At 35.1% G+C, this 24485-nt stretch overlaps 1 protein-coding gene across 3 annotated transcripts in view; it reads left to right on the top strand.

The window, feature by feature from the left end:
* The window catches only part of CSMD3 (CUB and Sushi multiple domains 3), a 935029-nt gene that overhangs the window by 845885 nt on the left and 64659 nt on the right, over nucleotides 1-24485 (top strand). For 2 of the 3 annotated variants that reach the window (XM_037048422.1, XM_037048420.1), the window contains 7 exons: nucleotides 1246-1434; nucleotides 1810-1956; nucleotides 4188-4376; nucleotides 10854-11039; nucleotides 12480-12674; nucleotides 15239-15412; nucleotides 23884-24057. In XM_037048422.1, coding sequence (XP_036904317.1) covers nucleotides 1246-1434; nucleotides 1810-1956; nucleotides 4188-4376; nucleotides 10854-11039; nucleotides 12480-12674; nucleotides 15239-15412; nucleotides 23884-24057 — 1254 coding nt within the window. The remainder of the gene's footprint in view (nucleotides 1-1245; nucleotides 1435-1809; nucleotides 1957-4187; nucleotides 4377-10853; nucleotides 11040-12479; nucleotides 12675-15238; nucleotides 15413-23883; nucleotides 24058-24485) is intronic. The other variant, XM_037048421.1, reaches the window with a different exon arrangement.

Genomic DNA, 24485 nt, shown 5'->3' with positions numbered 1-24485 from the left:
CCAGTATGAGAATTTGCCTTGCTCTTAGTCATGATTTTGGAACATCTCAATGTTGGTTGGATATTTTGAAATCTATCATATATATTCCTAATATTTAGATGCCATTTATTCAACTTCCTTCTTTATATACAACGATCTTATTATATTTACGATAAATTATTTAGGAATCAACTTACATATTTAGACAGGTGAATGGAGAAGATAGAGCCTCAGCTTTGGGGAGATTATGCATGGGAAATGACTTGGGTTGGCGTAGGAAGGTACGAATGAGCAGCTACATACCAGGAATTTTTTCTTGACCATAATATTCAGACTACATTGTGAGCTCTCTCTCAGAGGGCAACACTTTTTAATTTTATATTTGGATCTCAATTTAATAAATTTTAAAAATTAAAATAAAATCTTGGATAACCTAGTTATTTCACAATCACTGATCTTTTAGAGTTATGATATCTAATTTTTTAAATCAGAATTTCCTATAGATTAGTAATTGCACCTCTTTTTGTTCTATCTGCTGTGAAGAATACAAGAAAAGACAATAAACTGTTGTCTCATAATAACATCAGATGCTAGCTAAAAGTTAATAAACCATCCCTCAGAATGAGTCCATGCTGAGTTGCTACATTGAATAATTGACCAGATACTTAAGCTAAAAAGCTTACTTTACATTTTTATTTGAGTTATTTCCCAAGTTTGCTAAAATGGTCGTTAGATTGGATTATTTAAAAAGAAATCTGCATTGTTTTTTATCTATTTTTAAATTACTTGATTATTATCATTATGTATTTTTTTTTACTTTTTCTAAATGATGCTGCATCATTTTTGTTATTCTTATTCTAGATCCTCTTTAATTTCCTATCTCACAGTTAAAATATGGAAAGCAATTCTAAATGTGGTGCATTCTAAAGTTTGATATAATCGAAATATAATGAGTGATAACATTTGGTGGTTAAATATATGGATTTCGTCCAGATGAATCTGCGAGACTGTGCCCTTTAAATGTCTCATATTTTAATTATTTATCTATTCACTGTCTAGAAAATCCATACTTTAAATTTTTAGGTCATTCCTCCATTTTTTGAAATGCAAGCTTATTACAAGTTGTCTCTTCTAACACATCATGCAAGGTATTCTTTTATATTTTTCTAGTATTGAATGTGAAAGCAGAGTATCCAGCATTTAAAATGCAGTTTTCATATAAGCCTAAAGCACTAACCTTATGTGATGATATTTTTTCTGCGACAGTGCTCTGCCCTGCTAATGAATTACGGCTCGATTCCACGGGAGTCATCCTGAGCCCTGGATACCCTGACAGTTACCCAAATCTTCAGATGTGTACCTGGAGCATTTCAGTAGAAAAGGGATATAATATCAGCATGTTTGTAGAATTCTTCCAGACAGAAAAGGAATTTGATGTTCTTCAGGTGTATGATGGTAACCATGGGTTATGTTTATTGGATATTCATAAATTCAGCCCCAACTATTTTTATACATGCAGACCTTCAGTATAAACAACAGCTTACATTATTTTATGTTATGTGTTTAGAGTATCAACATCAATTTTGCTTATATACCCTATGAAAATTGTAGTTAACTTGGTTATTATTTCACAAATTGCAGGCTCTTTAGCTATGAAATTAAAATGTACAAAACAAATATTTTATATTATATTTTAAGTTGTTGATGAGGTAAATTTCTTATGGAGCAATTTAAGCATATTTAAAAGTGTTCTAAAGATATAAAATGCTAAAGATAATTTGGAAGATAATTATTCAGTTGTATCTAAATTGTTTTATTTTCTTTTTGAAGGACCAAATATTCAAAGTCCAGTGCTTATTTCTCTCAGTGGAGACTATTCATCTGCTTTTAATATAACAAGCAACAGTCACGAAGTGTTTCTTCAATGGTCAGCAGATCACGGCAATAACAAGAAAGGCTTCCGGATAAGATACATAGGTATGTGATACTTGCGACTTCAGTACGGATCTCATCTCTGTCCTCAGTATGGCTGTGATTAAAGAGTGAAGACACCAACACTATTGAATTAGACGTTAATTTAAATCACAATTCTTCCATTGATGATTCTCGAGCAATTTATGTATCCTCTCTGTCTCAGTTTCCACATTATAATGATAATAATTCTACAACTTGGTCATATCACTTTGGAAAAGATTAAAAACACTTAGGATATTTGTATCTAAATGAATTGTAAATTAAATTCTGATATTTTAATGTTTTTTTCCTCAATAGGTTTGTTTTTCTTGAATGTTCACAAAAAGTTAATAGTATTTCTCATTTGTGTATATCTGATCGAATTAAGACTTTCTTTAAATGACAAGTTTAAACAAAAGATAAACATACAATCTGTTTAATTTGTTTTCATATTATTCACCACTTTGTGCTACTTGCTAAACATATTAAATGTTGAAAGAAAATGAATATATCACTTAAAAACTTTTTCAAAAAATAAATATTTGTTTTACTGTTTTTCATTTAATAATATTTAGAAAGAAGTGGGCTGAAAACACTGAGTCTCAACACGAGATAACTTTTTATAAATGCCTTTTTGTGTATAAGGTGTACGTATTATAAGTTAGTAATTTCTTATTAAGTGTACATAAATAGTGCTCCCTGATGTAAAGTTGTATTCCTTTCTTTCTTTCCTTTTTTTGTTTGCCATCCTAATTCATATCATGTGCCACATACTCAATAATGTAAGAGTTCAGAACCCATAGGTCCTCTGTTTCCACTCAATGTTCAGATCACATCCCCCCCAGCCATGGGTCACAGCTCATCTGGTCAACTGAAAACTACTTTTATAAATATTTTATAAACAATCGTGATACATACAATTCTAGGCAGAGACTTAAATAGGTTTTGAATTTCAGTTCTAAATATACACTCTCAAATTTCACACATTTAGGCTAATTTTCATAACTATGCAAATAAAACAATTTTTGTCTATTTACTGATTTTAAAACCATACAATGATAGTTTGATTTTAACTTATTAACAATTTTCTTTTATGTAATAGAAGCATCTTTATCATTAACATCATATTACTAATATGTATGCAAGTTTTATCACAAAATAGATTTCTACAAAGTTAAAAAATGTTTTGGCGCTTGCAAAGGAGAAATGTTTTAAAAAATCAAAATATATTATCTAGTTATAATATATGCATTGTTCCCTAAGATATTTTATATGTGGATCTATGTTATATTATATGAACAATGTAAATGCCTTTTTATTAAAGTCATTTAAAAGTCAGCACATTAAACTGTATTTTTAAAGATCAGAATAACTTAAAGGGAACCCATTCAAATCAAACCATTATAAGCATTAGATTGACCATGTTGTAGAATAAATCCTATGTATTTGATATTTATGACACATTTGGGTAAAATACACTTTTATCCCCAAAACAGCTGGACATATTGAATAAATATATGTTTTTCCTTTAGAAGTGACAAGTTATGACACATGTATTATACATCTAATCTATTTCCTACCATTTACCCCTAAAGTCCCATTTTTCTCAGATGCATACATTGGTGTTTCAAAGGGTAAATGGATCCTGCCAGCCTTAATAGTCAGTCCCAAAGTACACATGCATGAAAAAGCCACTTGACATTATCTTGTGGCATTTCAGACTTCAGGATATGAAAAAAGTTTTATTTTATTGACATTTTTGTCACCATTTGTAAGCCCTCTTGATAGCATGGAAACCCTTTAATAAACTGGGAGAAAAGATTACAGGACATAGGGGATAATTTTTAAATGTAAACCCAAATTAACTGCATGATCTAAGGTGACACAGGTGTCAGGAGATAAGGCCACCGTGAAACATAACTACCTGCTCTCAAATCTGCTCATCGAAGCTGTGGCCTTCAGACCCCAATGTCACTGAAATATTTGCAGGGCTTGTATACTTCTCCGATGTTAAGAAAAATATGATATATTTCTGTTTAGAGGGCATCTTTGATGACAATAAGAAATAGAAGAAGAAAGTTTAGAGACAGTAGTATGCCATAAAAGCTATGTCAATAGATTGTCCAGGAGATATAAAAAACAAACAATGTTCATATAAAATAACATTCATATAGATGGAGAGGTTTTTATGACTCTGGGTTGTAAGGAATTGCGAATTTGTTAATTACGCAGCAATACTTTTTTCTCTTGAAAAGCTTTCTATTGCAGTACACCAGAATCCCCACCGCATGGATACATCATCAGCCAGACTGGGGGACAGCTTAATAGCGTGGTCCGCTGGGCCTGCGATCGAGGGTTCCGGCTTGTTGGAAAGAGCAGTGCCGTGTGCAGAAAGTCTTCCTATGGGTACCATGCGTGGGATGCACCTGTCCCTGCCTGTCAAGGTAAAGTATCTTATTCATGAAAGGATAAACACATGAGTAAAAGTTACTTCATTTTTTTAAATGGGTCGCAGTAATTTTCAAAGTTATAGAAATTCAGAAGCATATTATAGAGATGCCTCTCATGAAAACAAGGCTTAAAATATGGAAGGATGAATATAAGGAGAATTTGACATATATCTTCTTAAATTCTTCATTTCTCATGTGATTTAGCCCTTTACTCTATTTACTGTTGTACACACTCTGTGTTGTACACACTCTGTGTTGTGCACACATCTACCACTTCCATTACTCTGTTGTCAGAAAGTGGTCCACCCTGAGCTGGAGGCCGTGGTCCTGTGCAGTCTGCAGGAAGAACGGAGTGGATAAGAGAGGGCAAGTTCACTGAGGGCTTTCGCTCTGACAAGGCGGAAATGTACTTGCAGAGCATCCCATTTGAGAGAGGACAATGTAGCTAATCACCCATTGTTTCTTCTTTACTGTTCAGCTAACTCAACAGATAGATGTCTTTTATTCCATTTGTATTTTGTTAAAAGTCGAAGCACTGTCTGAGCATTGCATCCTGCAAACAGAATGACAAGCTACTAATTAACAAATGACACATTTTTAGGGCTTTGGACCAGGTCTTGTTTGAAAAAGCAGTTCAGTCTCTTAGCTAGGTAGAGTCACAAAGACAAATTTAGCTTCAAGAAAATCTATCACTGGAATTTTAAAATATTTAACATATCACATTATATTATATTTAACATAAAATTAAATGTCATATCAACATGACATTTAATTTTAAATTTAATGTATCCTTCCCATAATGTGGGGGTGTATATGATAACTATGAATCCTCATATTAAAAATATGTTCATGAGCCCTGGCTGGTGTAGCTCAATGGATTGAGCGCGGGCCTGCGAACCACACGATCATGGTTCGATTCCCAGTCAGGGCACATGCCTGGGTTGCAGGCCAGTTCCCAGCAGGGGATTCACGAGAAGCAACCATACATTGATATTTCTCTCCTTCTCTCCTTCCCTTCCCCTCTAAAGAAAAATAAATAAAATCTTAAAAAAATATATGTTCATGCTAGTAGTTAATAAATGATAGTTCTTACCTGTAGTCCGCTTAATGGAGGTGATTTTGATGAAATAAACAAAATGTAATAAAATTGATTTTAATAAAATCAATTAAAATTTAAAATTAAGCGGCAGCAAGTTAAAATGAGCAGAGAATAGCTATTACCTGACACCTGAAATGGCTTCTCTTATATATTAAACTGCAATTTTTAATTCATAGAAAGATAATATCTCCAATAGACATGTATAAATAAATGAGAAATGAAAGAACTATTATTTCCTTGTTCCAGTGCTGCAGGAAACATTAACCACTTATTAGAATTCTTGGAAGTGTCTTTACTTTAGTGGGTTGTAAACACTGAGGGTGCCCCCTTCATGCAGAAAATACATGTATTTTGATAAATATAGAAACCTCTGTTTTTCTATGAGCAATGAATAGCAGGAATATTTACCTATTCTTAGTATTAAATAATTTCTAGAAACTTGTTTGGAAAAAATATCTTTGATCTAATTTTAGAACTGTGGGAATCTAATATATATATATATATATTATATAATATATATATATATTATATATATAATATATATATATAATATATATATATAATATATTATATATATATATATATCCCTAAGTCATATATTTTAAATAAATATTAAAATGCTCTGAACTTTTAACTATTACATTTTATTATATAAGAATTATTTGTATATTTAATGTATGTATTTATTATGTGCAGTAAATGTATATTAATATATAATAATCATTAGAAAATCTTTAAGGAAATAATTAACTGTTGGCTAAAATAAAATATATCCTGCAATTTCTGAAACTTTGAAATTGCTTGGTAGAGTCGGCTCTAAAATTTCATTTTTTTGTATATAGTATAAAATGTACATATGAAATCATGTTTTTTAATTGTTTGATTTAAAATCACTTTACAATTAGGATAGGTAAATTGAAATGCAATTAAACATTTCTAATTCAAGCAGTCATTCCAAAATAGAACTTTTGTTATCACTGGACAATATCACTTATTTTTTTAACTTTCATTGTTTTTTACTATGGTTGACTTCAGTATTAGTTTCAGGTGTGTAGCATAGTGGTTAGACATTTATATCGCTTATGAGGTGATCCTCCTTCACAAGTCTGACTCCATACATAGATATTACTGTACAATATTATTGACTGTAACCCTGATGCTATACTTTACACCCCCACAACTATTCTGCAGCTACCAATTTGTTCTTAATCTCCTCACCTGTTTCACCCAGGACCCGAAACCCCTCCCTGGCAACCATCATTTTGTTCTCTATACGTATGAGTCTCCGTTTTGTTTGCTTTTTTTTTTAGAGTGCACCTATCAGTAAAATCATACATTATTTGTCTCCTTTCTCTCTCTGACTTGCTTCATTTAGCATAGGACCTTCTAGGTCTATCCATGTTGTTGCAAATGGTAAGAGTTCATTCTTTTTATGGCTGGTAACATTGCCTTATATGTATGAACCACCTCCTCTTTATCTAGTCATCCACTGATGGACATTAATGTTGCTTCCATACCTTGACTGTCAGATATAATGCTGCAGTGAACAGAAGGATGCATATATCTTTCTGAAGTAGCGTTTTGATTTATTTGAATAAATATCTATAAGTGAAATTGCTGGGTCATAAGACAGTTTCATTTTTAATTCTTTGAGAAAATTCCATACTGTCTCCCACACTGGCTATACCAATCTGCATTCCCACTAATATTGCACTAGGGTTCTCTATTTTCCATATCTTTGCCTACACTTGTCTGTTGATTTATTGATGATAGCCATTCTGACAGCTGTGAGGTGATATTGTAATTTCAATTTGTAGTTCTCTGATGATTAATGACATTAAGCAGCTTTTCTTATATCTGTTGGCCTCTTGGAGAAATATCTATTCAGGTCCTCGGCCCATTTTTAATTGGATTATTTTGGGTATAAATATATATGAGGGTTTTTTTTTTACTTCATATATTAAACTCTTATTAGGTCATTGGCAAATGTCTTCTCCAATTTGGTAGGTTGTTTTTTTTTATTTTGTTGATGGTGTCCTTTGCTTTGCAAAAACCTTGTAGTTTGATGTTGGCTCATTTATTTTTCTAATGTGGATCCTGGCCTGCAGGATTCGTGTATGTTGTGGCTGCTAGTGAACAAATACACACGGACAACAGAAGTCCTGTGGAGAAAAAGGGATGGCATGGCCACTCTCTGAGAGAGAGAGGGCGAGGGGGCCAGAGGCCCCCAGCCTCTGTCTGAACAAGCCTTTATTGCTTTTCTGGGTACATTACATGGAGGGTAGTCCTCATTTACTATGCACAGATTTGCTGCAGGTGACTACCTTTTATAGACAACAAAGGAAAGAATGTTGTTAATTACTTCAAAGAGAAGGATATTGCAGACCACAGGGAAAAGTGGTTGATCAGTCACACTCCATACTTTGGAGGTTTAGCACAGACTTCAGGAAATTACTGTAAGCACTTTCTGCCTCAATTCAGGGTGAGGGAGTTTTAACAAAAGCAAGTCTGATTGCAGTCTAGGTACAATGCAGCCCTGATTCCCCACGGGAAAACCTCTCTGTGGGTGTGGTTCTGCATGCCACTCGATCCCCCCTGATTTTCCACATGAGTGCTGAACTACATTTCCAGGCCATGTGAAATAGTTCCATACACTTTTCTACTGTATTCCTTACCCTAGAATCCACATAAAAAAATTACTTGAGTGTTGTCAAAGAATTTACTGTGTATGATTTATTCTAGAAGTTTTATGGTTTCAGGTCTTATATTTAAGTCTTTACTCCATTTTGAGTTTCTTCTTGTATATGGCATAAGGAAGTGGTCTATTTTCATTTTTTGCATGTATCTGTCCATTTTCCCCAACGACATTTATTGGAAGGGACCGTCCTTACCCCTACCATTGAACAATTTTAGTAGATTAGTTGTTTTCTAAAAATATTTGTTGTATGTGACCTGTGTTTGGACATAGATATTTAAAATAAAATGCTGAGATGTCACTGGAAAGAGCTATTCACATAATGCAAATTTTTGTTTTGTTCCAAATTTTCTTTACATTCTCTATTTTTATTCTGTCTCTTCAATCTCCTTGTTCATATATTTACTTGAACAACAATGTGAGCATATTTAAAGATAGAAAATTTAATTTACTACCTCTATTTGGATTTGGTTTGGTGTTTCATTTCTTTGTGGACACATCAAATAGCCATTCATTGATCACTCCTGCACATTTCAGGAACTGAACCATTCTCATCCAACTACACAATTGAGTATCACATAGTGTTATGTAGAAACAGTCACTTTGTATTCACAGTCTCACTTTTAATTTCTACTTTATTTTGAGAGTTCCCTAGAGAAACCTCTTTGTCAACCACTCAGTGATAATGGCTTTACCAGTTCTAAAATATAGCCATTGTGCATTAACCACATATGTGGAATCTATACTATTTAACCTATATTCCCTTTTTACTTTGATATAAGTTCAACCTATACTACACCAACAATGTAGAGTTAATTATTAAAAGATCAATTAATACATCATCTTTGGTTTTTGAAATTCCCAGAAGTCCTAAATGGAAATACAAACATTTATTTAACATCAGGAAACTATCTACGTTTAAAACACTATTTATTATTTTAGAGGTTCTGTAATTGGATAGTAAGGATAACAACATAATTACATGAGATTGCTTATATAATTTATTTAGCCAGTGCTACTGCTTTGTTGTTCATAATACATAGGTTATCAAATTACAGAAGGTTAAATTATTCACTGACAAAGAGTGCCCCATTCAGTTAGGAGAATTTCATTAAAATTTTTTACTTTATATTTAATTCATATGGATTAACTAAAATTAAACAATTTGCTGATAGGTTTTAAAAGCATAAACAATTTTTAAAGCCCTGGCTGATGTAGCTCAGTGGATTGAGCATGGGCCTGCGAATCAGAGGATCGTGGTTCGATTCCCAGTCAGGGCACATGCCTAGGTTGCAGGCCAGTTCCCAGCAGGGGATGCACGAGAGGCAACCATTGATATTTCTCTCCCTCTCTCCTTCCCTTCCCCTCTAAAGATAGATAAATAAAATCTTAAAAAAAAAGAAAAAAAGAAACAATTTTTAGATTGAAATTGGAGACAGGTAAATGAAACATGGCATTTGTAAACATTGCAATTAAGCTCACGTCTTTCTGTTCTTTATTTCTTTTGATATGAGAAAAATATATATAGTTGCAAATCTAGAATTTTTCTGAATCCTATAATACTAGATATTTTAAAATTCAGAGATTTTCTGATTTTGTATGGGTAATATATAGTACATATACCAAATAATACATAATAACTGCAATGGTCCCGTGGCTATCCTTATATTCTAATTTTTTTGCTGCAGAGATATGTACAAATACTTACACATATTTGAATATGATATAAAAGATACAGCTAATTTCCCTTTATTTAGAGTGTAGCTGCCAAATGTATTCCTTGACTACTTATGCTCTTGTTCTTTTTGAGATGTAAACTGTGTACTTGGAGAGCAGAGAAGGATAACAACTGACCTTTGGAGATGTCTGTGTAGTCATTTAAATTAATAAGATATTAAAATATTCTATATAGATAATCTATTTAAATATAAAATTTTAACTGTAATTGTCATATTATGATAAAACTAATTTTCACCTATTCAGATTTGTTGTATATAAAAAGCAAGACATTTATGACACAGTAATGAAATGCAGGAAGATCCAAACTAGTTTTTAAGACAGTAAGTCCTGGCCTTATATTTATTAAACATGTCCGTACACATGACATTTCATGGATGCATCCAAGCGTATAGAGTGTGGCCAGTCCTAAAACAAAGCAATATCCAGCTTCCAGGTAAAATAAATCTATTTGTTTTGTTCCTGGCCAGAGTCCTATTTGCTCCTGGTTACCACCCCCTTTGTAGTACTTAGTAATTACCCATCACACTGAATGGACCGAACTAGCTATGCGGTGATGTAGTAAGCCCTTACCCTCATGGGTAAGCCCTATCTACACTCTATATTTACCTCACTTGCATTCTCATATAATCTACGTGAGTGCTGATAACCATGCACATGGTTACAAGAAAATAAGTAAGAAATTAGAAAGAAAGGTTAACCATGTGTGGATTCACAAAAACAAACAAACAAACAAACAAAAAACCCCACAGTCATAGGGGTTTGAAATACAAATTATTCCAAAAGTTTTGGGTCCAGAAAAGCATTTTAGGAGGTATTCTGATATTGTTTCAGGATTTAATAAAATCCCAAATAGTTTGGCATGCTTTACAGTTTAAAAGACTTAGAAAGTAAATTCTGTTTCTGTCCCTGTAATTTTGTATCTTTGTATTTATCCTAGCAATTTCCTGTGGGATTCCTAAAGCCCCGACCAATGGAGGAATACTCACAACAGACTACTTGGTAGGCACCCGAGTCACCTATTTTTGTCATGACGGATACAGATTGTCCTCTAAGGAACTCACCACCGCCATATGTCAATCAGATGGAACGTGGAGCAACCATAACAAGACCCCTCGCTGTGTTGGTATGTACATGAAGGACATTCTGTCATTGGTGTTTCTACTGGCATCTTACATGACTTGGAATTTTGTGTAATGTTTACATGACGTGTGATGTCTAAAAGGAAAAGTTAATGTAGCTGTCTCATATATTAATGTTTCATTTATTTCATCCTCCATCGATCAATCTGTGTTTTCATGTACAGGCCCTGTTTTTTTTTTTTAAGTTTTCATTAATAAATGATGTTTCCATACCTTGGTCCTGATTTTCATAAGGAAAAATAATGGTGCTGATATGATCCATAACTTCTGACTTTGTCAGTATTCTTCAGGTTACTTACATTTAGAATATTTCCCATTGCTGTCATTGCTACATTAGAAGGTAAATGAATATCATATAATGTTAAAAGAATCTAATTCTAGTAAAATATTTGGTAGCAATAGGATCAGAGAATATTGGTTTAAATACGGTCTTCATGATTTAAATGAGGTCTTATTTCTCTGTTTCAATGATTTAAAAAAAAATTAATATATATATTTTTTTATTTTTAGAGAGAGGGGAAGGGAAGGAGAAAGAGAGGGAGAGAAACATCAATGTGTGGTTGCCTCTCACATGGCCTCCACTGGGGACTGGCCAGCACCCCAGGCATGTGCCCTGACTGGGAATCGAACTGTGACCCTTTGGTTCACAGCCCACACTCAATGCACTGAGCTACACCAGCCAGGGCTGATTTTTTAAAAATTTACTACTAACATTTTAATTGAGCTGTGATTTCATTTAAAGTAAGGCTTGTTAAATTATTTGCAGTCTTGACATAGGTGTCTAACAATGCTTATGTTGAGCAAGTTTTGAATTAGCCAAAGTTTATATCACAACTCTTGCATAAAAAGACCCTTCTCATAAAACAAATTTCCTTAATATATAGCCCTTCCAAAACTTATGAAGAAGGAAGAGAATGGGCTTTTCCTATTGTCAGGACTAATGTTGCAATAATCATGGTGTGCGGACCCCTCGTAGAGACCCAGATTTCATTTCCTTTGGGTATATGCCCAGGGGCACAGGTGGGGAGTAGCTAAATCGTATAGCAGCTCTGTTTTTAATTTTGTGAGAAACCTCTATACAGGCTGTATATATGCATTCCATAGTGGATGCAACAGTTTAATTCTCACCAGTTTGCACCAGGATTCCCCTTTTCCACATTCTGTCAATTATACCTTAATAAACCTGTACAAAGACTCTGAAGTGTGAAATAACAGGGCATGTTCAACTCCCAGCAATGCTGTAGAGCAGAAGAGAAGATTACAAGGAAAAGAAATAAAAGCAAATGTTAGAGGACCTCCCCTGGCACAATAGTGAATGAATTGAGGCAGCTGTGATGTAAAGGAGGGAATAGACCTGAGATACAGTTAGGAGGTAGAATAGACAGAGTGACTTATTCGCATTTATGTTCTTGGCATCTGTATAGTTGTTACGTGTCCAAGCATCAATTCCTTTACCTTGGACCATGGACGATGGAGAATTGTGAATGGCTCCCATTATGAATACAAAACCAAGGTAGTGTTCAGCTGTGACCCTGGTTATCATGGACTAGGTCCTGCTTCTATTGAATGCCTTCCTAATGGCACCTGGAGTTGGAGAAATGAAAGACCATATTGCCAAAGTAAGTATCCACTTTGCTAACATATTTCATAAGCTGTCTTCGGTAGGTGCTTGCTCGATCACTTCCTTTTCCAAGCACACTGAGCAATAATGACATAGTATTACTTGAAAGATTATTTATTCTCATTAAATTTTAAATTTTTCTAACTTATTTTGTATTGGTACATGCTTATGCAAAAAGCATGGGCTTTGGCTTCAGAAATCTGTGTTGGAATTCTCGGTATGTCATTTACTACAAAAACTAGAAAATACTGTTGCCTACTTCCACTTTGCCAGCTCCACTTTTAGCCCTTTTCGTGTACTACTTTATTTATTCCTTAGTTCCCATACTACAGATTAGTTGATATTACTATATTCATCTTATCAAAAAGAAAACTATGCCCCAGATGGTATTATTTTACACATCACAGATAAATTGTGGAGAAATAGAACTCAATCCAGTCAGTCTGACTCTGCCCTTGTCTTCTAGCCATTGTGTTATAAGGTTTTTATTCCTTTTAATTCAAATACTTTAAACTATAAAATTATGATAATGCCTATCTGATAGTTATTGTAAAGATTTAATGGTATGATATGTTGAAAAATGTCAGCTAGAGCTTGATTCACAACAGGAGCTCAATAAATATTTATTGAATCAAATTGAATATGTTGCCTTTCTATTTCCATGCATTCTTATAACAAACATGGCCAGTGTCTAATGTAGATAAACTAATGGAACAAGGGATATTCACATGAAATTTCTCGAACTCACTTTGAACTTCCTTCTCTACATTTATTCAGTGTTTACTTAGTACCAGGAAATAGCTTGAAAATTCATCCTTTTATTTTTTTTGTCCAACACAACTCTAAGTCATCTGTGGCACAGACACTTACAGTTTATAAGAAAACTAAAAAAGGAATCAGAAGTCTAATGATAAATAAGAAGTTTAATACAGCAGACAATTATCTGTGTAGTAAGTACACAGTTACCAAGTTTTATTCTAGTCACTAATTTATGTTTTGTAATTTACTTTCTTAATCTATGAAAACACAGAATTTTGGGGTTGCCTTTTTTATAAGACAATCATAGTGATGACTTAAAATCTCAAATATAGATATTTAAATTATAGTTGATATTCTAAAAATATGCATCTGCATTCATAAATTTTTGCCCTGTTCCATAGGGTTTTCTCCCAGGATCTTTCTCTGCATCCACTTTTATTGTTTTTTTACTATAATTTCATTAAAAAGGCATGTAACCAAGGGATATTTCAAAGAGGTAATAAAAATTGTCTCCAACAAAAACATTAATGAGAGACTCAACAAATACTTGTCTGGTTTCTTTGTGTTCTGTCCTCTATTGTGTAGAAGAGTTTACTTGGTCTAGAAGATCAGGCCCCTGCCAAGAGCTGAGAATGGGGAACAACAAGGAATCGAGCAAATGCAATTCATTGAGAAATAGAAAAACAGTCATTTTTCTGGTCCTCCATTTGCTCATCATTTAAATTCAAGTAGTATATATTAGTGCTGTTAATATTAATAAATAGCATAGCTACCTCAAAGGATTACTTGGGGATTAGTTCAAACCAATCAGTTCATTTTCAGATTTATATGTAACAATTTAATGTTTGCAGATTTTCTGTTTGTCTATCTAATGGCCATCTAAAGGCTCGGCCTGGAAGCGGAGCTGGAGCCAGAATAATGCATTATGGATTGATGGTCGGGTATTGGATTTGAAGTTAGCCTGCTGGGTTTAATTTTGATTATCTATTTACAGAGTGCATAATCTTATTACTTAATTTGATGTGCCCACATCCGAGTGTATACAATTCTGATAATGGTTGCCTCTTCCTCAGGGTTCTTTTGAGAATTACACAAGTGCAAACACTAGTAATAGTGTCTGGTACAAAATAAAGACTCGATAAACATGATCCATTATTTTCTTTTTCCTATAAAGAGAATTCATTCATCATCTTTAAATATAGAGGAGTCATAAGATCTGGGTTCAGAAAGACCTAGCAAGTTAGTTAATCTGCCTTTTTCAATTTTAAAACCTACAAACAAAATGTGAACTATAACTTTATCTAACGGTTCTTGTGAGAACCAAACATTTCACAGGTAAAGTATTCTTATTAATAGTAGGGTCATCAAAAAAGTAATTATAATTACTGTCTTAGCATTGTTCAGATGATGAAGAAACTTTGTCTCATGCTTGTCAAGGGATTTCCCAGTGTCCCTTGATAAATGAGAGAAAGATTTTGAGCTGATGACTTAGCTGCGCTTTAATCTTTTGATTTTTCCCCTCCCTCTACAACCTGCTGAGTAACCAGGTTGGCTAAGCAAAAGACCCAAATACAATAGCTTCATCACATGAGGCTCTAACTTAGATTTTATTGGACCTGAAAGAGGATACATTTTAAATGATGCCATGTATTTTCTCTACATTTTCACACTCTTTCAGACATGGTTTGCAGATGTCAGTTTCAATGGAAAAATGTCAAGTCAAAGGGAATTCAGAATGTTAAAAGCATGGTTTTGTTATATTGACTATTATTTAACAGTTTTAACTTTTTCACTGTTTTGAAGTTATTTCCTGTGGAGAACTACCTACACCTCCAAATGGAAATAAGATTGGAACCCAGACTTCTTACAGCTCCACAGCCATCTTTACCTGCGACTCAGGATTCATTCTCGTGGGCTCGGCCGTGCGGGAATGTCTTTCTTCAGGTCTTTGGAGTGGGTCTGAAACCAGATGTCTAGGTAAGAATTTTTAACCAACCTTTTTTTTCTCCTTTCTGAAAAAGATGCAGTCCTTTTTTCATAATATGAGGTAACAACTTTTATTTACTCAGTAAGGGTTCACACTAGAAAATATTTAACTTTACAAATGTCTCATGGTAGAAAGTTATTTAACAAATAACTCTAAAAGTCAATCAACAACTATGGGAAATGGAACTCCCATCATTAAGGAGTGACACACTGTCTTCCAGGCATGGTGAAAATAAAAAGGTGAAAACTAATGGCTGAAAAATATATATCTGCATACTCAGCTGGATTAATTGCTGTAGCAATTAATTCATTCTAAACACAGTCAATTCTTCCTTCACCTATTTGTTTAAGGAAATAACCAAAGAAGAAAAATAATTTCCACATTTAAAAATTCTCCTCCCTTTTTTGTTTCACAGTTTCAACATGTTTAATATTACTTTCTATTCAAACTTTAAAAATATATGTTTGCAAACCTGATTTTAGGGCAAATGGGATTTTTTTCCCTTTAGGGCTCTTTGAATTTAACATTTATAAACAACTGTGCAGTAAAAGAAACTGAATTAGCTATTTCCTCTTACACCTCCTCTTTTATTATTAAGATAATATTATGATTTATGCTTTCTCTCCTTTTTCAAAGATTTTAATATCTTTCTAATATTAAGCAAATGGTATGATTTATGCCTTATTTTTCTCTAAAATGATGTCAAGGTATCACAGTATTGAGTTAGGTATAATAAAAATTATTCTAATTACTCACTTGTCTTTTGGAAACAGGTATAATCATTGTTTTTACCAAATCAAAGTTGCTGATTATTATGCACAGGGTATTGATAAATGTGTACAGTAGTTTCTCTGTAAAGTTTTACTGTTTACAATATGACACATTGCAGAAAATTCTATACTCTAGCAATTTAAATGCATATTGTTTTGTTAATTAGCTTGAAAATATTTGTGGTAATACAATGGTAATTTGAAACCTAAAAGGTTTTGTTAAAAGTTTTGGTAAAATTATATGCTTTTTACCACTTTAGGCATATCTGTTAATTGGTGTACTTGGAAATAGCAACAATGGTTTCTTTGTAAGAGCACATACCTTTAAATGTGCTATTAGACTATATAAAAAGAAAATAGTAAATAAATTAAATCTTTATATGTTAATGTAGGGTTAAATAGTCAAATAAAAGAGTTTTCTAGTAATTCCTAAACTGAATTTGGCAATACTGATTTCAGTTACAAATTACTTAGTTTACTTACAAGTTTGAAAATGCATATGCAAACTACAGTTAAAATATTATATTTTATAGTTCCTTGTCCTTATGGACTGTTATTGTATGTTGTTTGTTGGCAATCATATATAGAGAGAGACGGTGGTTTTATTCAGCTATGTAGAATCCCAATTCTGTTCTCTGAGGAGACCGGACATAACAAAATATCTATGAGAAAATGTTGCCTCTCAGCCTGTGAGGACAACCTCATCCTCCACGGCAGAGGACAGGGCTGACATCAGACATAAATTGAAAAGGAGGTTGGGAGGACAAAAGTGCAGCTGCTAAACAAGCATTTTAAGCTTAGAGTGACCGTATGGATTCATGTAGCCCAGTCATTCTTCTCATGTTGGAAAACAACTTGTCCTTAGGGCTCCAGACACTTTTGACTTGAAATGGTACCTCTTTGTTTAAGGCTACTTTCATTCTCTGTCATCTATGTCAATGTGTGTATCAGCAATTTTTTTACTCACTGAGTGGAATTCTAGTGTATGAATATACCCCACTTAGCCTTTACCCTGTTGATGGACATCTGGGATCTGTCCAGTTTGGGGCTGTTTTAAATGAAGCTGCTATGAATGTTCATGTAAAACTCTTGTTGTGCATATGCATTTATTTCTCTTTAATAATCAGGAGTAAATTTCCTGGTAGAGCTCTGGTGGTCTCATCATTTCTCCGGCTAATGGTATAATCAGCTGTTTTTATTTTTAAATTTTATTCATTCTATTGGGTGCTTAAAGTTATCAGATTTTAATTTGCATTATTTTGATAACTACTTATGTACTACAGTTTCTTGGGCTTACTGACTATTTGTAATTTTTTTTTGTAAAAGTGTCTTTTATACTGAATTGTTTTCTATTATGAAATGTGGGAGTTCTCTGTAAATTCTGGTTGCCAGGGTTTCACCATCATGTGCTTTCTAAATATTTGGCATAGGTATTCCAGAATGGTGTCTTTCGATGTGCAGAAGTTTTCAATTTTGATAGTTTATCTTATCTTTTTTTCCTGTGTGGTTACTGCTTTCTGTAGCTGATTTAGAAAACCTTTGCTCAGCCATATGTCACAAAGATTTTCTTTCATGTGTTTCTCTAGAAAGTTTGTAGTTTTATTTTTTTTTAATTTTTTTTAGAAAGTTTGTAGTTTTGGTCTTAGTTTTGTATCTGTGATTTATTTTTAAGTTGTGGTTGTAAGTATTGCAGAGTAATGTCAAGGTGTTTTGTTTTGTTTTGTTTGCCCCCAGAAGGATATTTGACACTACTTATAAGATATATTTTATGTCTTGAAATTTTTGTATGTTAGTTTTCCAAATTAGTTCTTATTTTTAAGATAATGTTGAATACTCTAAGTCCTCTGTAGTACCATAGAACTTTTAGAATTAGATTATTTTTTATTTTTAAAAAGGCATGTTAACTAACTATCAAGATTGCATTGAATCTATGGATCATTGTGAAAAATTGGCATCTAACAATGTTGAATCTTCCAGTTTATGGTTATAGTGTGTTTAGTATATTTATTTCTCTATTCTGGTCTTCTTTATTTTTTTGTAGTGGCAATATTTTGTATTTTTAGCATAGAGACCATATATGTTTTTTACTAAAATTGTTCCTCCAAATGTTCAGTGTATTTATACTGTAAATGAAATTGTTCATCTTTAATTATATTCCCCAATTGTGTGCTGCTATTCAATAGTATATAAAAACACAATTATTTAAAATATTTACCTAGTACCCTGCAACTTTGCTAAATTTACTCATTAGTTTTAGGATTTTCTTACAATAGGATTTTCTGTATATGTATCATCAGAGCGTAGAGCTGTCTTACTTTTGTATTTCTCAAATTTGTGCTTTCCCTTCCTTCCTTTGTACAAATGCATCACACCGTATACAGCCAACCAAATCATGTGAAGTAGAACTGCTGAAAGTAGACAACCTTGTCCTTCTCGCTGTATCATGAGTGAAGGATTCAACATTCCATCCTTAAATACATTGTTAGCTGGAGGTTTCTCTTAGATGTCTCTGGGTGTTCTACACTCAGTCTCCCCAAACAGGCAACGCTCTAGACACCAGCTGGGTGTCCTACAGTTCCACTCTATTTTGGCACCATCTACCTGGGAAAACCATCAGATTCTATAAGTGAAGGGTTCGCTCTGACAGGCCTGTCCCCATCCGCCAATGTAGATGCCACTCATAAGCCCTGGTAGTTACCTGTGATTCTGAAAGAAAAAAAGGCTAAGATTGGGGGTTCCAACAACTTTGTTACTGGGTTTGATTATTTTGCTAAAGAGGCTTCCAGAACTAAGAGAAACATTTTACTTAATAGCTCACCAGTTTGTTATAAGAGTGAAACTGGGAAAATGACCCAGAGGTCCAGCTGCCCACCATCATGAAAGCCAAATTTGTGAGGCAGGTTACGGTTGAGAAGGCAGGGATTTTTTTAGGAGTTGATGACCTGAGAATATGGCAGGCTCGTGCCTCCAAAAACCTCATAGCAGCTCAGGTACCCATGCTGTGTTAATAGAGGAACTGTGGGAAGAGGGGGGCAAAAGAATTTCTGGCAACGTGCAGTTTCCCAGCTCTGCTCTCGGGTGGCCTCAATGTTACCTCCTGTGTATGCCATCACCTAGTCCCATTGCTCTACCTACACTTTCACTGTCTATGTTCAGGAGCAGGACCTGCAGGCACTGTTTCTGCAAGTTCTGATAGGAATTCTGACATGTGTCCTGTTCTTGTGGGCAGGGTCCTGCATTCTTTGCTCAGGCAGGGACTACAACTGCCGATATCTACAAATTACTCATAATGATAATGAAGCTTTTAATACATGATTTTCTATGAGTCCATTAGTGTTACAGAACAAAGGGGGGCAAGGGCAATATACTATTACCAAAAGGACCCCTTACTGGGCTCAATTGTCCGCCGCCCAATGGGAAAAACATCTCGCAATGCCAGAGATTTGTGAAAAGGAAAGGAAATGTTTACTTAATGCTATACAGACTAAAAGTAGTGACCTAACATCTTCATTAAAATATCAAAGTCTTTTAGGACACCCACAGATACCCAGAGTGCTTCCTTATCGCCCTGCCCGGGGTACCGTAACTCTGGAAAAGAAGCACATGTCCATATTTCAGGCTGCTGGCACTGTTAGTGGTCCAGGCAGGATCTCTAATTAATCCAAAGCCATATGGCACCTTCTCATGGCCTACTGGCAAGAGTTCTTTCACCCTTCTTCCAGACAAAGTCTCTCCTGCTTCCCAGGCCACGCAGCCAAAGGGAGCACCCCATATCTGCATGGTCCTCTTCTACCAAAGCTGCAGGGGTCTGCACTCTGGCCCAAACCATGTGGATCTCTCCTCAAAGCTGTGAGGAGTGGGGAGGTCAACACTCTGACAAAGCAAAGTGGCGATTCTCTGCTAAAGCCGCATGGTGGTTCCCCCTACTAAAGCTGAGGGGGTCTCCACTCTGGTGAAGCCTTGTGGCTCTCTCTGCAATGGCTGCTGTGTCTGGGTTTAAATCCCTGCGCCAATCTTCCTCTGTATCCCCATTTCCAACTCCTCCTACAATCAGTTACACCTGCCAGCATTCCTGTATTATTTCAAGTTTACTGGGCTGCTATCGTGAGTCTGGGTGCAGTGGCCCCGTGTCATGGAGTCAATCTTCTCCAAGCTCCCACACAGGCTCTGTAATTCAGGGGACCTGCCCCCCAAGTCACATCTTGGTGGGGAGTCCCTTTCTATCTCCTTGGCTGAGAGCATGGCCACCACTATTTAACATATCTAAGCAACCAGCCAAAGGCTGTAGATATGTTAAATGACCATGCCCTGGATTAGCTGCAAAGCTGTGGCTGTACAAAACAGCTCTGCATGTTCCTGCTCCATGTCTTCCTTCCCCCAACTCACACCAGTGGGGTGGAAGGGGAGAGAACATCTTATAAGTCTTTCTAATATTTCCTAAACACTCTGAGTTCTGGACCCCATTCCAAATCCCTTTTTCTGGGCACCCCCTCTTTGCTGCAGCCTGTACCATTAGTACTCATAGGTTAGTACATAGGTTAATTATAGATAGGTTAGTACCACCTGTTCTATAATTGCTGTTTGATTAGTATAGTATGTGTTGTTTTAAATTCAATTACAAAAAGATATACCATATTTTGCCATGTGTAATGCACTTCCATGTATAATGTGTACTGTACATTTAGTACTAATTCCTGTGTATAATGCACATCCTTATTTTCCCTCAAAAATTTGGGCCAGAAGAGTATGTATTATACAGGGTGAAATATGGTGGCTGAGGAACAACCAGATGGAAGAGATCCACAGGGCAAGACATGAGAGAAGGGCTTAGTGCTTCCTTTCTCTCGGAGCTCACCACTCTGCCAGTATCCCCACTGTTCACAACCTGAGAAGGAAGCTCTAAGAACCTTGTCTTTTTACGTTTTTATGGAGACCCGAATACAAAGGCAAGATGGATTAAATTACTGGCCATTGGTGATTCATTCAGCCTCTAGCCCCTCTCCCCTCCTTGGAGGCTAAGGGGGTGGGGCTGAAACTTTCTACCTAAACTTTTCTATCTACCGTCTGTGCTCCTTCTTCTCTGTAACTTCTCCCCCCTTCTCCTCTTCCCACTCCCCTGTTGCTAACCCCTTGGTTAGCAATGGTTCCACTCCTGATCTAGCTGTCCTCTTAGTTTGCTTTTGGTTTAGGTGTGGTTGTTAATAACTGTGAGTTTGCTGTTCTTCAAAGGCAATAAACTTCCAGGAAATCCAGGAAGCTCGAGAGTCCCAAAGAAGTTGGACTCAAGAAGGAACACACCAAGGCACATCCTAAGTACATTAGCCAAGATTAAAATGAAGGAGAGAATCCTAGAAGCAGTAAGAGATAAGGGAACAGTCACTACAAAGGAGTACCCATTAGACTGTCAGCTGATTTCTCAAAAGAGACCTTACAGGCAAGAAGGGTCTGGAAAGAAGTATTCCAAGTCTCTCCTTCATTTTTATCTTGGGTAACATAATTATGATGTTCCTTGGTGTGTTCCTCCTTGGGTCCAACTTCCTTGGGACTCTCTGAGCTTTCTGGAGTTCCTGGAAGTCTATTTCCTTTGCCAAATTGAGGAAGTTCTCCTTTATTAGTTGTTCGGATAACTTTTCCACTTGTTTCTCTTCCTCTTCCCCTTCTGGTACGCCTATAATTCAGATGTTGGAACATTTAAAGATGTCCTGGTGGTTCCTAAGCCTCTTCATTTTTTTGAATTCTTGTTTCTTCATTCTTTTCTGTTTGGTTGTTGCTTTCTTTCTTCTGGTCCACTCCATTGATCTGAGTCCCAGTTTTCTTCCCATCACTATTGGTTCCCTGTGCGTTTTCCTTCATTTCACTTAGTGTAGCCTTCATTTTTTCATCTAATTTGTGACCAAATTCAACTGATTCTGTAAGCATCCCGATTACCAGTGCTTTGAACTGCATATCTGGTAGGTTGACTATCTCTTCATCACTTAGTTGTATTTGCTCTGGTACTTTGATCTGTTCTTCCATTTGGGCCATTTTTTTTTTTTTTGTCTTGGCATGCCTGTTATGTAGTAAGGGGTGGGAACCTTAGGTGTTCACCAGGGTGGGGCAACCCAGTCACTGGGTTGTGACACTGTATATGGGGGCAGGGTCTGAGAGGGAACAATGGCATTTGCTCTACTCTCTGCTACCAGATTTTAGTCCCCTCTGCCGCTTTCCCCAAGCAAACTGGGTCCTTCTGGTGCTGATTCCCGGTGAGTGGGCTTCTGTATGTTCTAGGACCCTGTGGGTTTCTCCAACAAGCTCTCCTGTGAGGCTTGGAGTCTCTCCCTGCACCTCAACCCCCACAGGTATTTTCAATTGGTGTTTTGAGGCTTTATTTATGGGTGCTGGGACCCTGGGTTGCAGGGTCTGTCTCGCTCCCCAATTTCACCAGATTTATCTGCGCACAAATGTGGGACCACCCAGTCAGCCGCCTTTTGCGCCATGCCCCACTTCACAATCACCACCTCGCTGGGTCTGCCCGTTGCCACCCCATGCCCAGGGTCCAGCCGCTGCTGCCTTGCACGCCAGTTGCCACTGCTTTTTTTTTTTGCCCCAACCCCTCTCCGCAGGGCCGCCTGACTCCACCCTGCCTACTGGTCTGGATGAATGTGTCTATTTTAACTCCTTGATTGTCAGACTCCCATACAGTTCAATTTTCTGTCAGTTCTGCTTATTATTTTGTTTCTAAATTCTTGTTTTTATTTTGGTTGTGTGAGGAGGCATAGTTTGTCTACCTATGCCTCCATCTTGGGTGGAAATCTTGGAAGTGATTCTTTCTTAAAGAGTGGTGTAAGATTTTTTTTTTTTTAATTTCAATGTTTCATTGAATGTTACCAGTGACAGCCTCTGAGTGGGATTTTTTTCTTTTGTGGAAAAGGTTTTAATACAAATACTTTAAATAGATAAAGGACTACTCAAATTTTCTATTTTTGTGTTTATTTTGGTATAATGTCATTGTCAAAGACTTTGTTTTCTGAACTCTTAAATGTTTTGGCATAAAACTGGTTCTTTATATTTTCTTATAATTTCATTTTCTGTAAGCTTATATAGATGTTATTTCATTCATTCCTGTTATTGGTAATTTTGTTCTTTCTTACTTTGTGCTGATAGGACTATCTAGAAGTTTCACAATTTAGTTGCTGTTCTTAAAAGAAAGATTTTTGATTTAGATGACATTCTTTATTAGTCTTTTTTTTCTTGATTTCTTTAACTGACTTTAATATGGTCTTTCATCTACTTACTTTGGCTTTCTTTTCTTTTCTTTTTTATTTTGCTCCATATTTTCCTCTTCTTAAAGTGCAGTCTTAGGTCTTTAATTATATATCTTTCTTTCTAATAAGGCATTTAGTGCTGTGAATTTCCCCACTAAGCACTGTTTTATCTGTATCTCTCAAAATTCAATATTATATTTTTAATTTTTATACAGACTGAAATTCTAATTTCTACTAGATGCAAGTGTTACTCAAAGTGTCTCTTTTTTAAATTCCCTAATACTTAGCCTTTTCACTCAGTCTTCTATGTCATGTAGTCATATTTGCATTGTCTGTGGCACGCTTCTAAGTCAGTTTTAAAGGTTTACTAATATTACATATGTATATAGATATGCAAATAAAATGTAGATCACAATATTACAAATATTACTTTCTGACCCATTTCAGCGGGTCACTGTGGAATTCCAGAACTCATTGTGAATGGTCAAGTCATTGGAGAAAATTATGGATACAGAGACACAGTTGTTTATCAGTGTAATCCTGGTTTTCGATTGATTGGTTCTTCAGTGAGGATTTGTCAACAGGATCACAATTGGTCTGGTCAGCTCCCATCCTGTGTGCGTAAGTAAGCATGGCAGAAGTAATCAGAAACCTCTGTTCTTATGTGTTCCTAGTAATCATATTCTTAGGTAAGATATATAAGTATACATACATGTATATGTATATGTATATGTATATGTAAATAAATATATATATTTAAGGACAAAGAAATAAACTAAATGGTCAAAAATCATTTTTTGTGTGTTCAGAGGTATATGAAGCCATATACTATGAAAGTAGAAGAAAATGTCTAGTATTTATGTTTTATTATAAAGACAAAAAATTAAATTGAACTATTCTAGTATTTAATAGGACTATATAATATTTACAACACATATTTTTATCAAACTGCACTTTTGACAAATTTTAGTTACAAGGATTTTAATTTCTTCAGACCACTGTGTTGTAGTAGCATCAGTATTTCTGTGGTGTAATATTGTGTAATTTTT

This window comes from Sturnira hondurensis, unplaced genomic scaffold (genome assembly GCF_014824575.4).
Source record: "Sturnira hondurensis isolate 20B ecotype Veracruz unplaced genomic scaffold, ASM1482457v3 Scaffold0006413, whole genome shotgun sequence".
Classification (NCBI taxonomy): Eukaryota; Metazoa; Chordata; class Mammalia; order Chiroptera; family Phyllostomidae; genus Sturnira; species Sturnira hondurensis.
Note: the sequence above shows the minus strand (reverse complement) of the source record. Positions and strands in the feature narration are given on the sequence as shown.